General features: G+C 34.3%; 1 protein-coding gene and 1 non-coding gene across 10 annotated transcripts in view; one reads left to right on the top strand and one right to left on the bottom strand.

Annotated features, from left to right (window-relative positions):
• Positions 1-21,129, top strand: part of MYH10 (myosin heavy chain 10) — a 145,902-nt gene that overhangs the window by 12,373 nt on the left and 112,400 nt on the right. For all 9 annotated transcript variants that reach the window (XM_063111209.1, XM_063111201.1, XM_063111206.1 and 6 more), the window contains 2 exons: positions 10,492-10,648; positions 20,617-20,644. In XM_063111209.1, coding sequence (XP_062967279.1) covers positions 10,492-10,648; positions 20,617-20,644 — 185 coding nt within the window. The remainder of the gene's footprint in view (positions 1-10,491; positions 10,649-20,616; positions 20,645-21,129) is intronic.
• LOC134389787 (U6 spliceosomal RNA) lies at positions 8-113 on the bottom strand. Its single transcript, XR_010024761.1, has one exon. It is a non-coding gene; the product is annotated as a U6 spliceosomal RNA (small nuclear RNA).

Raw genomic sequence — 21,129 nt, 5'->3', positions numbered from 1 at the left:
AAAAAGAAAAAATATGGAACACTTCACAAATTTGCCTGTCATAGTTGCGCAGGGGACATGCTAATCTTCTCTCTATCATTCCAATTTTAGTATATGTGCTGCCAAAGTGAGACCCTTAATACATCTTGATCTTTAAAGGAACAATAGGAAAGAGCTATTACCTTGACTCATAGAGGATGGCTGTATGGACAGGGCTACCTGATAGGAACTGTAGTCTTCTTTAGAGGGATGTCTGCAGCTTATGGCAATTGCAGAGCCTGGGGAATAAAAATCCTGATTTTCTTCTCCTGTCACCCTCAATTTTCTGTGATGTCTCCCTTTGGCCAAACTCATTTTGAAGCCAGAGGAGAAAGGAATTTGATGATACAGAGGCTCCTTCACTTATGAAGGGGTTTTGTCCCAATAAACCCATCATAAGTTTACAATATCTTGTCAAAAATTCATTTAATACACCTAACCTACCAAACATAGCTTAGCCTAACCTGCGTTAAAAATGCTAAGACTCTTATTTTAGCCTACAGTCGGGCAACATCCTCTAACACAAAGCCTATTTTATAATAAAGTGTTGAATATCTCATGTAATTTGTTGAATACTGTACTGAAAGTGGAAAAGCAGAATGGTTGTATGAGTACATGAAGTACACTTTCTACTGAACGCATATGGCTTTCATACCATCATAAAGTAAAAAAAAAATCATTGTCAAACCATCATAAGTCAGGGACTGTATGTACTTTTCTTAGGGTCAGCCTCAGTTCCATCTGGAATTTAATTTTGTTTGTGGTGTGAGGTAGGGACAAGATTTATTTATGTTTTCCAAATGGCTGTCTGGTTGACCCAGTGCCATCTACTGAAAGATAGTCCTTTCTCCACTGTTCTGAAGTGCCACCTTTCCATAAATCAGGTGTTAATATGTTCTTGATTCCCTATTCTGTTTCATGAGTCTATGTGTGTTTCTTTGGGCTAATATCACATTGTCTTAAGTATTACAGCTTTATAATATGTTTCGGTGTCCAGCATGGTTAAGTCCTCTCATTTTTGTTCTTTAGGACTCTTTTGTCTGTTAGGTCCTTTGTATTTGAATATAATTTTAGAATCTGCTTGTCAGGTTTTTTTCATGCACACACACACACACACACACACACACACACACACACACACAAAACCCTGTTGGAATTTTGATTGGGATTTTATTGCTTCTGTAGATCAATTTGGGGTAAAAATTGGATCCTTATAATATTTAATCTTTAATTCCTAGGTATATGATTTATTTAGTTCTTAATTTTTCTCAATATTGTTTTATAGTTTTCTTTGTAGAGGTCATGTACATCTTTTGTTAGATTTATTTCTTAGTATTTGATTTTTTTTGGATACTGTTTAAGTGGTGTTTTAAATTTTATCCTTGTAATACATATGGTATGTACATAGTATACACCTAATCATTACTATTATGTAGGAATACTATGTTTTTTACCATAAATTTTTGTATATTGACTTTATGTTCAGTGACCTTACTAAGTCTACTTAGTGGTTGTAATAGTTTAGCTGAAGATTCTTTTGGATTTTCTATGAACACACTCATGTTGTCTCCAAATAATGAGTTTTATTTTTTCCTTTCCAACTCTTGTGCATTTTAAAAATTTGCTTTATTGTACTGTCTAGGTCTTCACTACAGTGTTTCTTCAGTAGAAGTAGTAATTGGCGGCATCCTTATATCATTTTTGTTCTCAGAGGGAAAGCTTTCAACATTTCGCCATTATGATCATATTTGCTGTTTTTGTTTTTTTTAATATTCTTTATCAGATAAGGGAAGTTCCCTTCTATACCTAGTTCTTATCCTAAATAGATGATTTTTTAAAAAAAATTCTGACTGGCTGTTAATTTATCAAATGTTTTTCCATTATCTATTGAGATGATAGTGTGATTTTTCTTGTTATTTTGTAACTGTGAAGAATTATATATATTTTGAGTATTAAACTAACCTTGCAAGAACTAAGTATTACATGAGGGAACTTTTAAAAGCTCATGGAAAAATACAATTAAAAGATAATATGAATCTTTCCATGAACTTTTGAAGTACCCTTGTGTATATATTCCTAGAATCTGCTTGCTAATATTTTTTTTAGAATTTTTGCATCGACACTCATGAGTGAAATTAACTTACAGTTTTTCTTTCTTATAATATCCTTATCATATTTTGCTATCAAGGTTATGCTTGTTTTATAAAATGAATCAGGGAATGTTTATCTTTGTTCTCTGGAAGAGTTTGGATAGGATTAATGTTACGTCTTTTTAAAATAATGATAGTTTTCTTTGCAGGGAAGTTTTTCTGTAATAGATATAGAACTTTTCCACTTTTTAATGTCTTGTGTCAGTTTTGATAATTATATTTTTCTAGGAATTTGTCTGTTTTATATAAATTCCAAATTTATTGCCATAAGTTGTTCATACATAGTGCTCTCATATTTTCTGTAGGATTTGTAATGATGTTCTCTTTTATTCCTGGTGCTGATAATTTGTTCTATCCTTTTTTTTTAATGTCTCACCAGAGGTTTATTAATTTTATTAGTCTTTCCAAATAACAGACTGACTTCAGTTGTACTTTTGACTTTGTTGGTTCTCTCTATTCATTTTTTCCTTCCTACCTACCTATTTTTCACACACTTTTTTTCTACTTTACATTGGTTTACTTTGTTGTTCATTCCCTAACTTCTTGAGATGAATACTTAGATCACTGATTTTTTTCCAGCCAGTCACTTTCTAGTATGTGCTTTAAAAGCTATACATTTCATTCTAAGTACTGCTTTATCTGTATACTTCAAGTTTTAACATGTTGTACCTTTATTATCATTCAGTTCAAAATAATGAGTATGTTTCCTTTGGCTACATGGGTTATTTAGAAGTGAGTTGCTTAATTTCCAAACATAGGAAATTTTCAAGTTTATTTTGTTATTTCTAATATAATCCTCCCTTGGTCAGAGAACATACCCTGAATGATTTCAATCCTTTAGTATTTGTTAGACTTGCTTTATAGTTCATCATATGACCAATTTGGGTAAAAGGTCATTGTGCCCTTGAAGAACATGTGTATTCTGCAGTTACTGGATGCAGTGTTGTATATGTGCAGTGTTGTTCAATCTTATATGTCCTTACCTGTTTTTTTAAATCATCTTATTCTGTTAGTTACTGTGAAAATCTGTTTCTCTTTTTAGTTCCGTCAATTATTGCTGTATATGTGGTGAAGCTATGTTGTCATGAGTATACAGATGTAGAAATTTTTAATCTTTCTGGTTTATCATCATGAGATGGTCTTCATTTTTATTATTGTTTCTTACAAAGTTGATTTAGTCTATTTGTATTAGGGTTTGTTTTTTTTTTTGGATTTGTGTTTGCGTGGTTCATTGTTTTCCAAACTTAGTTTCAGCTTGTCTGTGCCTATAACGATACATCTCTTATAGACTGCTATAGTTCTTTTTGTTCTGAATCTGACAATATTTTTTAACTAGAATATTTATACATGTGTAGTATAATGACTGATACATTTCAGTTTAAATCTACCATCTGATTCATTGCTTTCTATTTGTCATACCTGTTCTGTTTTTTTGTGGGTTTTTTTATTTCTTTTTTTGGATTAGATAATTTTTGTAATTCTATCTTTTCACCCCTTGTTATACATTTTTGCTGTTCTGTTAGCTGTTCTTTTGGTGGCTACCTATTCTAACATGCATCCTTGACCTATTAAAGACTGATATGAAGTAGAACTCTTACCACTGTACGTAATGAGAGGGCCTGAGAACACTTGAACTCCATTTACTCTTCCCTCCCAATTTATGTACTATTGTTATTTATTCTAATTTTCTCTATATTTTAAAGCTAACAATACACATTGCTTTTTAATACAGTCAATATTTATCTAGTTTTATTCACTTACCCTTTCTATTGCTTCTCTCTATTTTTTGGCAGCTGGTTGGTTCAGGAATCTGAACGCTTGATCTTGATGTTACATCACCATGCTCTAACCAACTCCATCATTCTTTTAGAAAGAGTATCTTATTTGTCTGAAAGTGTCTATTTCTTATTTAGTTTTGAAGTTTTTGTGGTTTTGTTGGATTTGGAATTCAGAGCTGGCAGTTTTCTTTTAGCACTATGTAGGTACCATTGCATTGTTTTCTGCCTTCTGTCCTTTTCTGTTGATAATTCAGTTTATAGTTTTATTGTTGCTGCTTTGAAGGTAATCTATGCTGTGCTAGGTTGGCAAGACAAAGGGATTTAAGGACTCAGAGCCAAATCCTTACCACATTAGGGAGTTTATTTTCCAGTGAATCTGGAGGGGAGACCGAAAGATTAGTTCCTGCCCTCGTACAGACTAGTAGAGGTTTTATAGGGTTTGAATTAGGGGAAGGGGTTTGGTAGTTTTTCTGAGCACTTTGTAAAGCTCTGTGGTTTTCCTGGTCTTCACAAGGTTCTTTTTTATATAAGATCCAGGTTTTCTCAGAGAACACTTGCTTAAGAGAAAGGGAGGGGGTAGGGGGCAGGGTGAGGAAGCAGTTAACATGGTTGTGCTTATGCTAAACTGATTGTGAGGCCTAATATGCTGCCCCTCCCCCCTCCAGCTGTTTCTGAAATTTTCTTTTTTTCTTTGGTTTTCAGTATTTTACTATGATGTGCTTAGGTAAAGTTTTTTTGTTTTTGTTTTTGTTTTATATATATATATATATTCAGCTTGGAGTTGGTAGTTGTTTTGAATCTGTGGCTTGATGCCTTTTGTCAATTTTGGAAAATTCTTAGCTGTAACCTCTTCAGGTACGCTTCTGCTTCATTCTGTCTTTTCTCCCTCTTGGACTCAAATACCTCATATGTCAGATCTTTTCACTATGTCCCATATGGCTCTCACATTCCTCTACATTTTCATCCTTGTTTTCCCCCATGCTGCATTCTGGCTGTTTGCTTAGGATTATATGTCAGGTAGTGAATTCTTTCTTCAGCTGTGTCTAATTTGCCGATAAACGTATCTATTGAATTCTGAATTTAAATTATTGTTTTTTTCAGTTTTAGAATTTTTGTTTAGGTTTTCTTTTAATAGTTTCCAATTCTTTGCTAGAATTCTCAATCTTATCTTTTAATTACTTGGACATATTATCATCCAAGATAATAATACTCAAACAACTAAATGAAAATAGGCTCACAGGGATCCAGATATTATCTTGGAGTTTAGTCACAAGTTGTTGCCTTATATGCCTGGTTTTGTACACAAGAAGTTGTGAAGATAATTTGAGGCTGTAGATGGCATTAAGCTTATTCTAGAGTTTGCTTTGAGGAGGCAGTTAGGCTAAGGAGGGTTTGGTAGGAGGGTATGTAGTTCAATTAGGCATTGACATCCTTCCCAACTGTGTTTCAGGCGATGTGAGGGCTGGTCTATTTCTGATGTAGTCTTAACTCTTAGGTGTAGCCCTGAGGTTCCCAACTGAAAGCATGGGGTGTTTACCATCTTCTCCCCCGCTCCTGGTGGACCAGAACTCTTTAATTTTTCTTCTCTTAGATTTGTATACTGTTGAAAGTTCTGCTTAGCTTCTTCTCAGCAACAGTTTTGGGATGTGTAACTAATATTTGTCTAATATTTCTCATAAATATCTCATAAATAGTTAGCCTGTCAATTCAGGATCCAAACAAGGTTGATATGTTGTAATTGGTTGTTATGTCTCCTCTAATCTGTGTTTCCCCTCTTTCTTTTTTTATTTGAAGAAATGGTGTCAGATATATTGTAGAATTTCCCATGTTCTGGATTTTGTTGATTATATTCCTGTGGTGCTTCCTATAAACTGGTAGTTGGATCCAGAGTCTTATACAGATTCAGGTTCAGGAAATACCTAATGCCAAGTTGTCTCTCACTTTATGATGTTGAGATTGATCAGTGAGTCAGTAGCGAGTTCAGGTTAGGTTTTGCCAGCCCAGTCTGTGCATTAGGAGTGTCCTCATCGGCCGGTCATCTAAGGATTTTAGCAGCCAGTGATGAACACTGTTCAGATCCATTATTTCATCAGGGGCTGCAAAATGGTGAGTCTAATGCCATCAATTCTTCTGCATTTGTTAGCCTGGTGAATTCTTTCTTAACTCAATATGTATTTCCTCCACATACAAAATTTTCTTCCAAGTTTATTTATATATATATATATATATATATATATATATATATTTTTTTTTTTTTTTTTTTTTTTTTTTTTTACAGAGTTTTGGCCTTTTTTTCCCCAAAGGAGCAATAACAATTGATATTTTAGTTATCCTTCCTCTGACCTCCATATTCATCTGCCCTCTATGTATTATTATTTTTTATTTGTTTTACCTTTGCAACTTCTTTTCCTTTTATTATTTTTCTTTAAGAAGGATGCTATCCCAGAATAAATGCATCTACTCTTATCACTTGATTTCCTGAAGTATCCATTCTGCTCTTTATTTTCTCCACTATAGATTTTAACTTTATTATTTCAGATGATTCCTTCCAGTCTTTTCTGTTGTGATATGTAGAGTCCATGTTATACTCCATTCTGTTGCAGATATAAATCTATTCCCTAAAATTTTCTGTTAGCTTATTTTGTAGACAGTTTCCACATAGAATAATTTCTTTCTCTGAAGTCTCTGGATGATTATCTGTTCCTTATTACATAGGGTTTTGTTTTCATTTTTAATAACATGTGAATTTTATCTAGGTGTAGTGCTTGCAGATGGTACAGGTGAATTATGCTTTCCTCCCTTCCTTTCCTTTTGGGTGGTGGTCTGATTGCTTCTGAGAGCTGCAGTAGGGGTGTAGGGTTATGTGATGTTCCCAGTTCAATCCCCTGTTCCTATAGGAGACTGTTGTATCTGTGCTCCATTGCATTGGCATCTGCACCTGCTTCCATTTCACAGTTCTGTAATCCTTTGAACCCATGGAACAATGCATAGACACATCCCTGCTTTCTTAAACAGAGGCCTCGCACTTAAAGGACGAGTAAAATTCCCCAGTAGAAGACAGAAGAGGATGGGCATTCCAGGCAGAGTGGTAAACGTAGATAGAAGCCTAGGGGCATAAAGCAGCGTAACATGTTGGAAAAATTGAAAACTTTTTGTGTGTGCAAATATTTTTGTTTGTCTCTCTTAGGTAGAGTATACATAATGTTATTATGCAAACTATTCCTCAAGCCTTTGCAATTCTTCATTTTCCAATGGCTCTGGCAATCCAGTATTTCCAATTGCTTACTGGGCATAATCCTTCTTGGTTCACCTACCACACCACAATCTCAATATGTTAAGAGGAGATTCATTTTCTCCCAAATCAAATTATTTTTCCCTTCTGTCAATAACTGTTTCAGTCTCTAAAGCTTGAGAACCTTGCAGTCCACTTTGACTTAGGTCTTCAGTGGCTTTTCTGTATTGAGAGTTTCTGAGTACTAAGTCTCCATCCAGCTTTCTCCATGACTCATCCTTTCTCTGCTTCGTGTTGCCTCTTCTCTCATCTAAGCCCTGTTGTTGTGCCAGGACCATCGAGCAGTGTCTGCTTGTCTTCCTGCTTCTCACCTCTTGCCCCTTCAATCTATATTCCATTTGGCTGCCAGATTTATACGGTCTAAAATACATCTTTCCTCCAATCTCTCTTCTCGCCTGAGCCTCTAATACCTCATCACCTATACATGACAAAATCTAAACTGTTCGGTTTGGCTTTCTAGGTTCTTATCACTCACATTCCATGATACAAACTATTTTCAGCTAGACTGGACTTCTCACACTGCCTTGGATATATCCTGCCACCAGAAGAGTGTTTTGCACTTACTATTTTAGTAGGAATTCCTTTATCACTTCATTTGACCTGATAGTCTTTTAAAAGAACATCAAAGGCCATGTGATCTGGATTTTGTCCCTAGTTTTATAGTTTCTCACAAGATGGCATGATTTTCAGTGCCGAGGTTTCTTGTGTGTTCTGCCCGAGAGCTCTCTGTACTACTTATTACACCTGTTTGTCTTTCTCTTTTTAGTGCCTTTTATTGTGACTTGTTTGTTTAGTGTGTATCTATTGTCCTCCTACCTAGAGTGTATGTTTCTTGAAGGTGCTTAATGTCTTGTGTAGGTAGTCAAATACTTAACACAGTTTAATTTGAACTTTAAGGTCTGTAGCAAAATTATTTTAACCACATATTGCCTTCTTACTGTGTGCTTGGGCAAGACAAAAGTAGCAGGTATCAGTTCAGTGATCAGTTTATGCAGGAACCCAATATTTGAGCTAATTTTTTAGGTAGTTAGAAGTTAGCTCTTTAAGCACTTTAATAATATTTCCACTTAAGCATTTATTTTTGCTCCTCTTTAGCAAGCATGGGATACTGATGATTGTTCAACCTTTTGTTTTTTGATGACTTATTCATATTTGTGAGACTTACTCATCTTTGTAATCCTAGTCCTCAGAAAAGTGCCTAACACATGGTAGATACACATGTTGGAATTATTTCTGATTAAATATGTCATTGTTATGATCTGTTACTATGCTATACATGCTGTGGATATTAAGCAAATTTGCATATTTTAACTTTCTTGGAGTTTTTGTTGTTTTTCTTTTTTTGCCTTTTTAAAAATGAAGTGCAGAATTTGTGGCTTTGTGATAGACTATGACCTAATTTTTGAATGAAAAAAGTGAGGTGGTCTGTATAAAACTTCATTAGTATGTTGTTATGATTTGTTGTATATAAGTGAAACTCAATAAAAAAGTATGAGGTTGCTTCTTGGTTTTTTTCACCCTTAATCAAGTCTACTTTCATTGTCATTGCCTTTTTTTCATATGGGCTGCAGAGAGAGACTGGACTAGGTAGATGAGATACCTGATTGGGAAAAAGTGCAAGATGGTGGTCTGGGAAGCCAAGGTTGTCTGAAATTTGCACTGTGTGTACAAGAAAGCCAAGAGTTCAAAGGCCTGAGCAGTCCACAAGTAATTAATCTGGCTTCAGGCAAACGAGGGATAGATGTCCATCTAGTCTGCTCAGAAGTAAGGCATTAGCAAACAGCCCAAATCAGTGAACTTAGAGCAGGCGCTTTTTGTCTTTTGTCCCCTCCTAAACCTCTAATCTATGTAGGAAGCGCATTCCACCTCTGAGCCTGCAATTGTGAGTTGAGGAAAGATACAAGGAAAGCAGCTAGAGAGATGTTTCTGATCACTTGCATTTTTTTGGCAGTCTCTCGTTCTCTTTTTCTAGTGTTAGTAACTGCAGTGTTCAAAATAGAGTGGTCCCTAGCGGGCTTTCTGGTGGTAACTGCCAAGGGTGTCAGCCCTTATGAACACAGCTGTTAGTTTGAAGCCCCCTTAGTGTTCCCTTGGGAAGTTGGCCATGCAGCCAAACGCTTCCAATCCTCCAGCCTTTTTAGTGTTATCTTGCTTTTTAGACTTTTGTCTACCCAAATCACCTTAAATAAAAGGTCTGTTTCATAATGCAACTGAGCATCCTTTCCAGATGCCTTCAGTCCCTCACAGGGCTGGAGCATCTGGCAGCAGTCCTAACTGCTCTTGTTTTTCCACAGTTCCCAGAGTCAGTTCTGTAGAATTTTCTCAGAAATCATTCTATATAAATTTAAAAAGTCATAAGTGTTCATAGTGTGAATTCTGAATAATGACGAGTGTATTGATCAGGATAGGTTTGTATCTTCTAGACTAGTAGCTCTTAAAATGTTGAGGATCCCAAGGACCTTCTGTTTATGTGAGTTATATTTATTGATATTTACTGTATTAGAAATGAAAACAAAAATTTTGTGTTTATTAATTCATTTAAAAAAATAATAGTAAGCCCATAACAAGTTAACATATTTTTTTATGAAAAAAACGATATTTTCCAAAACAAAAAAAATTATAAGAATGGAAACTTTCACATTTTTGCAAATCTCTTAACATATCTTAACAAAAGATAGCTGGATTCTCATATCTGCTTCTGCATTTAATTTGGTGAAATATGTTGTTTTGGTTGAAGTACATGAAGGAAATCCAGCTTACACAGATATTTAGTTGGAAAAAGGAGTGTTTTCATAGCCTTTTCAGATAACTGTGGATATTCTTTTTTGATACTATACCCAAACTTGACAAATTGTATTTTCTTAATTAGTTGCAATGTGAAATCTGAAACTACATTAATGAGGTTTTCATACCTTGTACAAGTATACTTGTGAGAGAATGAATGTGAAAAGGCAAATGACATGTTTGAACCTTACAGTAGCCCTGTGAAGTCATGAAGCACACATTATTTTACAGATGAGGAAACTGAGTCCAGAGAGTGCCATTTACTGTGGGAGAACTACCTGTGGTTCACAGTAGGAAATTGCCTATTACAGGCTAGATTTAATTTTGGGGATAAAGTAATCATCCAAAGGATAAAGATCTGCTGTTTAAATGACTGTGGGTTCTGTCTCCTGATTGGACCCAGACAGATAAATGCAGGGTTTTTTTTTTCTATTTGTTTTTTTAACACTGTATTTTATTTTCATTTTAGACTTATTCTGGACTCTTCTGTGTAGTCATAAATCCTTACAAGAATCTTCCAATTTACTCTGAGAATATTATTGAAATGTACAGAGGGAAGAAACGTCATGAGATGCCTCCACACATCTATGCTATATCTGAGTCTGCTTACAGATGCATGCTTCAAGGTAATTGGAATATTCAGAATTTCTTAAATGTAATATAGTGTTTTTAAATGTCTCAATCTCATCTAAAAAAGGGTTTTAGTTTTCTTTTTTATAAAAAGATTTAAAATAAAAGTAAAAGGAAAAGTAATGTTATTTGTAGAAAAATTATGAGTTGTTAGGATTAGAGTAGACAATGTGGCCACTTACTGTAGGAAGCTCGTAAGTACAATACTTCATAATAATACTTCATATAAATTTTTATATTAAAAAGCATCTAATTTTTATGTTCATTTGATCCCCACCACAAGCCAGTACAACTAAAGCTCTATTACAATAGGTTTTAAAACCAACAGGAAGAATAATAGGAAAGATGGATGCTTCGTTGGGGAATAAAAGATTATAAAGTATTATTTGTGATTTAAGTGCATACTAAAGGAGACAACAAAAGTTTAAAAAGCATGTATTGAGGTGGTTGATTTTTATTGTGTTCTTTTGGATCAGAATGAAATATAAATTTGAAGAGTCATTCATTTGAACCATGGCTTTAGACATTTTTTGAAAGCCAGAATGTAGTGATCAAACCAGCTCCTTGATCTCTTATGTCCTTATTTTCCTTCTTTTCTTACTTATGCCACTAACTTCTATGGTGATGCTCTAGACTTTGTCATCTTTTAGAATTGCCTGATTTTTCATATAATTTTTCAGATATTATTACAGTATCCTTCCATAGTGGCAGTCCAATCAAAAACTCTCCTAAACGTGTTCTTTGCTTCCACGTGGATTCTCAGCCCACTAGTTGTTCTACTTCCCCTCTGTATATTAACAATACTCCTTCACTTTCTTCCTCAGTTTAAATTTCATGGTCTATTTTTTTCAACAGTCTTCTATCCACATCCTAAATCTCTTGTCCTATTTTTCTTTTGTTGTACCTCTTTGGCAAAATTCTCATGCTAAATTAATCAAAATATTTGTCTTTTTTAATACTCTTTCTTGGGTTGCTGATGCTTTCTGGAGTTGTATTCACACAACTGAACAGATCAATACTACTGTAATTTCATGACCATGAGCCCCGATTCTACTCTCAACATGACGTGCTAATCCTACCTTGTTTCTCTAGTGAGATGATCACCCCACTCTCCATAATGACTTCCAAATCTCTGCGTGGTTCAGGTCTCTGGGTTCCTATGTGTCTCTGTACTCCCCAGTTGATGGCTTGCTTCCCATTCTATAGAGAAATTGGAAGCCACCAGGGAGGAACTGCCCGGCTTCCTGAACCAGATTTACAAACCCTCCTTTCTTGTATCCACTCCTGTCAAAGGCCAGTCTTACCAATTCCTTCATCTCTGTTATCAATCACATCCTCTCAGCCTTGTCAGGAATCTCACAGTGTTGATTATTCTAGTTCTGACAGCATCTTCTACCTCTCTTTCTCCTAAGATAGCATTAAATATGTTAAAGTTTTCCCCATTACTTTAAAAAAGAAAGTTCTCTGTTCCATAGCCCTGCTCTTCGTAGCCAGATTTTTGAAACATTATCTCCAGGTAGGTGGGTAGAGAGGGTTAGTAGTGGGAGCTTGTAAAAACGCGTCTGTTTTCTCATGGGAATATGAGTAAGGATTCAGATGAGAATGAGGAAGGAGGAGAGATTAGAGATTTAAGATAGAAGTAGTATGATGTGGGCATCTAGGAGAGACATATATATATACGCATTGACACTGCGTATATATATATCAACTATTTAAAACAATAGAAATACAAGGAAAATGAACCATGGTAATAGAGAGAGCTTTAACATGCTTCTCTCAGAATTTGATGTACTAAGTAGGGATGAAAAGAATATAAGGAATGTGATTTAACACAATTTAGCAAGCTTATGTTGAAAAATGTATATATAATAGGACTGCCCATTACACAGAAAGCACATTTAGAAACTTGGTATAAATTAGATAGTAGGCCACCAATAAAAATCTTAGTTTTTGAAAGAACTAAGAAGTCATAGGCTATATTCTCTGACCACAGTGCAGTAAGACAAGATATGAACAATAAAAAGATTTCCAAGTGGATTAATTTTTGAGAGTGTGCTTAATGAGTTCTTACTATTTTTGCTATTAATCATTCATCTGTACAGTTTTTTTGTGAAAGAGGAAATCAAAACGTGTATCAGATTTTTCAGAAATTAACCACAATAAAATATCACATATAGAAAAATTTATGGTTGTTGCAAAAGCCACTTTATGAAATAATCATAGCTGTTAGTGCTTTTATTAGTAAATAAAAATTTTTAGATGAATTAAGGCTTCCACTCAGTAAGGTAGATAATAGACAACTTTATGATAATTTATTGAGCTGTGCATTGTCTTGTGAGCTTTTCTATGTTATTTCACAGTAAACTTCTTTAGAAGTACAACAATGAAATGAACCAAAACAAGAGGAAACATGTATACAGAGATTAATGGATTGGAACAAAGTACATTCTCTCATAGGACTGTTAAGTAAAACTAAGTGCTGGTTCCAGGAAAAGACAGTAAAATATATGTTTGGCAAGTGTGACCAAGAAAAGAGAACTACCAGAAATGATAAAAGTTATATAACACCATAAACAAAGACAGAATTGACTTGAAATAAGGTGGAAAATTTAATCAGAACGATGCCCATGGGAGAAATTAAAGAGATTGTCGAAGATCTATCTACCTTTATGTCTCAAAGACAAAAGGCCCAGACAATTTTAGAGGTAAAGTCTGACAAATCTTAAGGACCTAGGTAATTCCTTTGTTATCTAGTGGGTATAGACCATTAAACAATGTGAAATAATCTACGTACCATCAGGAATTTGTCAAAGAAACCTGAATGCTATTTTTTACTTTATATTAAAGTAATATATGAAGATACTTTTAAAACAAAAAAACAGTAAAGTAAGGCTCACATTATTGAAAAACAGGAAATACCTCTTCTGCCTAGCCTATTCTGGATTCTCTTTTTAGTGAAAGTCATGTTTTATCTGTTTCTTTTGTATATGTACATATTTATAAGTAACAAGCTTGTGCTATTCTTTCTCTCTCCCTCCCTCCCTTTCTCCCTACCTTTCTTTCTTTTTTCCCTTCTATTATTACCTATAGACTTCCTATTATGGAAAGAGTTTTTAACCTCAGTCTCTTCTCATCTTCCTGATAGAAATTAAATCAACACTTTTTTTTTTTTTTGCATTTTAGTATTCAATATTTAAATTATTTGTCCTGCAATCACATTTTATTTCTTATATAATTTTCTGTTTTCCCTGGGGCTACTAATTTTCCCATTTTGAGGACCAACGTAGTTTTGCAATTACCTACATTAATTTCACAGAACTTCAAGTCTTCTTTCTATACATAGAATGCGTCAGGGTCTTTGCCCTCTTGGAGACATACCTCTTGGAACCTGTTATCCTCCCCCAGTCTGTGCTTGCAGCTCTTTATTATTATTATTTTTTAATTGGATATTCATTTTATTTTAAATTCAAGACAACTATTTTAACTATAGAACGGAAAATGTTTTTGAGAGTCTAGAACACTTTCTTATTTAGAATATAGGAGAGTTAATATACTAAGTTGTTTTCCATTCTAGTTTATTTATTTATTTATTTATTATTGAAACATAATTGATTATACATATCTGTGAGGTACCACTTTGAATATCAATACCTGTGTGCAGTATGTGATGCTCAAATCGGGATAATTAGTATATTCAACATTATACAATGTAATCACTTTTTATGGCCCTTTACTAATTTCTCTCTAACCCTTCTCCCCTTCCTCCTTTCCCACCTCTGGTGGCCTCAGTTCTGTTCTCTCCTTTTGAAAGTTCAACAAATTATTGTGATTGTATTATCTTTCTTTCTTTTTTTATTTATTTGTTTATTTTTTTAGTTCCCACTTACGAGTGAGGACATATGGTATTTCCCTTTATGTACCTGGCTTATTTTACTCGACATGATTTTCTCTAAGTTCATCCATGTTGCCTTGCAGGTCTCCAGACTTGCCCTCATCCACACACTAGAAATTTTTTTTTTCTTTCCTTGGCTGTATTTCTTAATTAATGGATCTCATGCTGTTATTTTGGGTGGAGGATAAACTCTGGTAGCTTCCTTAGAAACACTAGAAACAACCAATTATTATATCAATAAGTAATGACTTAAAGAATGGCTCATCCATATAGCAAAATGCTAATCAGCCATGTTGAAGGATGTCTGACACCCTGAGTAATATTTTGAGTAAATAGGCATATATTCTATCCCTCCCTTTTGTTTTAAGAATTAGCATCTTAAGAATAGGATTGATATACATCAAGGTGTAACCCTCAAAAATGTAGATTGAAGGATTTTTTGGAAAAATTTTGAAACTAAGTCCAAGTTTCCTACATTAGGAGAAATAGAAGCAAGGAAAACAAGTCATCTCAAAAAGAAATGTCAAGGAAGACTTTAAAAAGTCAGAAAACATATAACACCAAATATGGCAATTATAACAATAAATGTAAATTCTTGTAACACCCTTGTATATAAGAGGGAGCCTAATACAATCATATTCCATTTATAAGAAAGACATCTCAAACAAAGTAGCAAAAAGTAAAAGTACAAGGATGGACAGATAGCCAATTGCATACAAAAAAGTAACGTCAGTCTAAAGTAGACTTCAAAGCAAAAAAGGGACAAAGAATATTTTATGTCAAGAAAAGGAATGTTTTATATGAATTTTAGTTGTCTTGTACATATGTATCGAATCTTCTAATTTGGAAATATAGACAGTAGGAAATATCACTCTCCATCCTGTGAAGCTGTAAGATGTAGTAAAACCCTCCTAATCACATTATTAGAGAACTGTTATCTCATTGGGGAAAAAAAAATAAAGATGGACGATATCACAATATAATGAGTGCTATGAAGAAAACTAAAAGGGTGAGGGCATACAGAGTGAAAGGATTAGGGAAGGGGTAAAACAGTGGTTTCATAGATTGACTAGCTTAAAAATGTACAAATATCAGTAGCTTTCTTATGTATTACCAATTATCCTTCACTATAGCCAAAAATAAATAAATGCTAGGAACAAACACTGTAATGTTGCCATTTCCAGAATGTCATATAATCCACAATTTAGTCTTTTGGGTGTGACTTCTTTCAACAGCCTAATGCATTTGAGATTCATTCAGTCCTTTTTAGTGCATGTTCCACAACCTGTTTGTTCATTCACCATTCGACGGCCTTTTAGATTGTTTTCAGTTTTTGACCATTAAGAGATTGTACACATTTGTATACAGGCTTTTGTATGAGTATAAGCTTTCATTTTACTGAGTCAATGCTAAGATTAGAATTGATGGGTCATATGGTAGATGTATGTTTGTTTATAAGAAATTACCAAACTGTTTTCCAAAGTGGCTGTGCCATTTTGCATATCTACCAGTAATGGATGAATTCCAGTTATTCCTAATCCTTGTTAGCATTTGGTATTGTCGGTTTTTATTAAATTGTCTCTCCAATAGGTGTGTAGCGGTATCTCATTATGGTTTTAAATTGCATTTCCCTAATGCATGTTTCAATGTGCTTATTTGGCACTTGTATGTTTTTGGCGAAGTGTCTAAATCTTTTGACCATTTTAAAAAAACTGAATAGTTCCTTTTCTTATTACTCAGTTTTGTGAGTCTTTGTCCTTTCTGGATGCAAGTTACAAGTCCTTCATTGGATATGTGATTTGCAATTTTTTTCTCTCAGCCTGTGTTCTAGTTTGAGTTAATTTTTATATGTGGTGCCAGGTATATATTGAGGTTTATCCTTTTGCATGTGCATATCCAATTGTTGCAGCACTGTTTGTTGAGAAGACTATTTCTCTATTGAATTGCTTTGGTACCTTTGTTAAAAGTCAACAAAGGTCTATTCCAGGACTCTCTTTCTTTGATCTATATGTCTGTCCTTTCACCAATATCACACTGACTTGATACAATAACTTTATAGTAAATCTTGAAATTAGGTAGTATGAGTCTTTTACCATTGTTCTTAAAAATTTGTTTTGTCTCTTTTAGTTCCTTTGTCTTTCCATATATATAAATTTTACAAATCAGCTTGTCAATTTTTATTAAAAAAAGTCCTGCTGACATTTTGATTGGATTACATTGAGTCTGTTGATCAGTTGTGACAGAGTTGACAACAATATTCAGTCTTCCAATTCATGAACATAATTTGTCTATTTATATAAGTCTTAGATTTCTTTCCTCAGTGTTTTGTAGTTTTCAGGATACAGATCTTGCACATACTTTATTAGATTTATACCTAAGTATGATCGTATACCTTAGTATAACTGAGCAATGCATGTGTTTTAGTTTTAAATGGAACTTATAAAATTTCAATTTTCCGTTTTTCACTATCAATATTTAGACATAGGATTTTAAAAATATATATTGACTTTTTTGCAACCTTGCTAAACTCACTTATTCTGGAAGTTGTTCGGTTTTTTTGTAGATTCTTTCTGTCTAGATAATTGTGTCCTCTACAAATAGAGATACTGCTATTTTCTCCTTCCCACTCTATGCTTTTTTCCCCCTTGCTTTGTGATGTTGGATAAGATTGGTGAGAACAGGCATCCTTGCCTTGTTCTTGATTTTAGAGGACTGCATTCAGTTTTTTACCATTAAAGCTCCCTTGTATTCCTAGTTTGCTGAGATTTTATTTTTTAATTATGAATGATGTTGAATTTTATCCAGTGCTTTTTCTTCATTTATTCAGATGATCATCGGGATTTTCTTCTTTAGTCTGTTGATATGGGGAATTAGATTGTTTACCTTTTGGATGCTGAGCCAGCTTATTCCCAGGATATGTACCACTTGCTCATTCTGTGTATCATCTTTTTTATATATTGCTGGATTTGATTTGCTAACATTTTGTCAAGAATTTTTGTACATTTGTTTAAGAGATATCTAAATATTGTTTTCTTTTATTGTAGTGTCTATTTTCCAGTTTTAATAGAGGGGTAAGTCTTGTCTCTTAGAATGGGTTGGGAAATATTTCTTCCTCTTCAATTTTCACTTGTGTGAAAATGGTGTTATTTCTTCCTTAAATATTTTGTAGAATTCACCAGTGAAGCTGTGTTTTCTTTGAGGGAAGGTTTTTAATTACAAATTCAATTTCTTTAATAGGTACAGGGTTATTCCAGTTACTGTTTCTTCTTGAGAGCTTTAGCAGTTGTGTCTTTTAAAGAAATTGTCCCTTTCATCTTAGATGTCAAATATTTCGGCATAAAGTGGTTCCTAATATTTTCTTATTATCCTTTTAATGTCTGTGGGATCTATAGTGATATTACCATTCTTATTCGAGATATTAGTAATTTGCGTCTTTTTCTCCTTTTTCTTGATGAGTTTGGCTAGAGGTTTTTATCAATATGATGGATCTGCTCAAGAAGCCAACATTTGGTTTCACTGATTTTTTTTCTTTCTTTTTTTTTTTGCTTTCCATTTCATTGATTTCTGTTGTTTATCTTTTCTTTCTACTTATTTTGGGTTTAATTTGCTCATTCCTAGTTTTTTTTTTTTTAAGGTAAGAGCTGAGATTATTGATTTTAAACTTTTCTCACTGTTGAAAAATATGATTTAATTCAACATAGATTTATTGAATGCCTCCTTATATGATTTTTGGAAGGTGCTTTGGAAAATACCAAGGTATCAAATGAGTCTTTGCTCTCTAGACAGCCAATTGCATTTTTAAAAGTAAAAAATGTTCCCCTTTAACATCACCATAAGGCTGTATCTGGTTACATTTACAGTTTTTTAGAGTACAAAGATCACTATAAACTGTTGTGCTCCAGTTGGAGGAGTGTTTAGCGAAACAGGAGCGGGGGGGAGTACTTATCACAGAGTTAGATAGACTCCTGGAGGTGGTCAAGCCCATTCCCCTTATCGTACTAATAAAGAAAGAGGTCCAAAGTTAGTACAAGATCAGACAGACAAATAACAAGAGTGGATGAGTCTGGCTAGAAGAGAGGGTTTTTTTTTGTTGTCGTTGACGGGTGGCGGTGACAAGAATTATGGGAGAATGAAGTATGGAGCAGGTTTGAAGGGTAGGTTGTTGTGTGTGGGTCTCCAATTCCAGATGATAATAGGATGTACAGATGCAGGAAGGAAGTCATCTGAATGAATTAGGAGGCGATTTAATTTGGTTTAATGTTTGTGTGTTTTTGTTTCTTAAATGTGTAAACCCGTTCAGAAAAGCCATAAAAAACTTGGTGTAGTGGAATTCTATAGAAATTGCTCAAACCAGGAGAGTTAGGGGTCTGAAGTTTCATATTGTAAGTGAATAATCAAAGACTTGGTAAAATCATGGTTTTATAGCAAGGAATAAATGCCTCATTTTTTAATATATAGTTTGTGGCAGAGCTGGAACTAGAACAAAAGGTTCCAGTCCCCACTATCTTGCCAGTGCCCAGCATGGTACCTAACATTAGATTTCTCTCAGCAGGTCTTCATTAGACTCTCAATGCTGGGAATAAAGAAATAAGACAGTCAGGTCTCAAGCAGTACATCCTAGTGGGTGGTCTATTGCCATATTGTTTGTCTAATTCCAAAATATGCCTAAAAGAAGGAAACATTGAGGAACCTGAGGGAGAGTGTCTGGGAAGTTTTCCCCAGAGGAGATAAAGCTGAACTGAGTACGAAAGATATAAGGAGGTATCCGAGTGACTGTGGATCTAGGGAAGAGCATGAGGGAAGAAAGGTTGTGGCGTGGCCTGAGACAGTAAATGAATAAAGGAGGCAGACATTGACCATGTACTGTGAATGTTGCCTGTGGCAGCCAGAAGGAAGGACAACACAGTGGCTATGAGCTACTCAGAAATAAATTAGACTTGAGGGAAGGGCAGTAATATGCTCTGTACAACTCAGTTTATACATAGAATGTGTGAATGGATTTATTTTAATAATATCATATAAATAGAGTATGATATAGTAGATGAACTATTTATTTCTCTTTCATGAAAGTTATTTATGTCTGAACCACTCTGAGATCCTCATTGGGCACCTGATGGTGTCCACCAGAGAAAAGCAAGTATGGCATAAGGGAAAACTAGTTTAGTGGTGAGCACACAGACAGGGCAGACGGGCCTGGGTTCTTGTCCCAGCATCTGTGCCCTTCATAGCTGTATGACTTGGGAGGAACATTTTCTCATCTGTAAAGTAGTGATAATAATGCTCTTATGTGACTAGAAATCATACATCCTACACTGGTAATTTTGTCCATGGGCTAGACGTAGGTTTGAATTTCACCTTTGCATTTGAAAAATTTAGCTGAATCCTTAAATTATTAATAACTTAAAAATCATATTAAATTTTATCATTGTACATTCTTTTGTTATATTTGGTATAGAGAACATTTTGACTTGAGACAGTGGTTAAACTTTATATAAATGTTTATCCTCCTTCAACCTTCTTGTCCACTCAGTGTTTGGTACTTGTTTTCTCCTTTAAGATCAAATTAATAATGATTCCTCTCTGGTTGTGAGCACTCTTGAAGCCATTCAGAAAGGCAGTGGTTTCAGAACCTAGCCAGGCATGAGAATCACCTGGGGAGCTTACTTAAAGATGGATTTCCAACCCCTACCTTCCTGAGAATGACTTAGCAAGGGTGGCACTCTGGGAAGTACATTTTTATAAAACTTCCCGGTTGAGTTTGATCTGCAGCAGGGTTTGAGAGTCAGGATTGATTAGGCACATAAAGTCATCTAGGCAAATGATGTGTGAAGTAAGCCTGGGTTATTGTTACTTGCCCCAGAGAATCTGTCATAATAATGGGAGATAATAAGTGAACTCGATTAGATTTAGTACTGTATAATAAGGTTGGAAAGGAATTAACTTGGCTTGAGAGGAGTAGAGTTACTAATATTTTATAGGCTATTACTGCAACTTTATTATATCAAATATTTTTAAACCAGGCAAATGGTCACTTTCTTTTTTTTTGTTTGTTTGTTTTGTTCTGTTTTATAGATCGTGAGGACCAGTCAATTCTTTGCACGTAAGTAAATTTTGAATGTTCAGACTTGGTTTTGATTCTTTTGGAAAATATAGCAATTACTTTTTGTATGGGGATGGGGAGGGAGTAGAGTAGTAATTTTTAAGAGTTTGATGTAAACCTTGCAGTTATTTTCAGACTAAGATTATATAAATTGCTTAAGTTTGGTGTTACTGTTTGGTTGTCAAATTGGGCTTTTCACACATTTTATAATGTTAATTAACTGTGAAACTTACATCTTTAGTTTGCATGTTCAAATGTAGGCCTACTGGACATTTCAGTAATTTATTCTTTTTACTAAATAAACATTTATTGATTATCATGTGCCTCGTGTACAATGTGCTAAGTACTAAAGATTTACAGCTGAATAAAACAATAGCCATGACAGGACATGTTTAGATTTGCACATTAAAAAGATCACTTTGATCACAGTGTGAAAAATGGACTGAATGAAACAGGAAGACCAGTAGGAGGCTGTTCAGTTATCT

This window comes from Cynocephalus volans, chromosome 10 (assembly GCF_027409185.1).
Source record: "Cynocephalus volans isolate mCynVol1 chromosome 10, mCynVol1.pri, whole genome shotgun sequence".
Taxonomy (NCBI): domain Eukaryota; kingdom Metazoa; phylum Chordata; class Mammalia; order Dermoptera; family Cynocephalidae; genus Cynocephalus; species Cynocephalus volans.
Note: the sequence above shows the minus strand (reverse complement) of the source record. Positions and strands in the feature narration are given on the sequence as shown.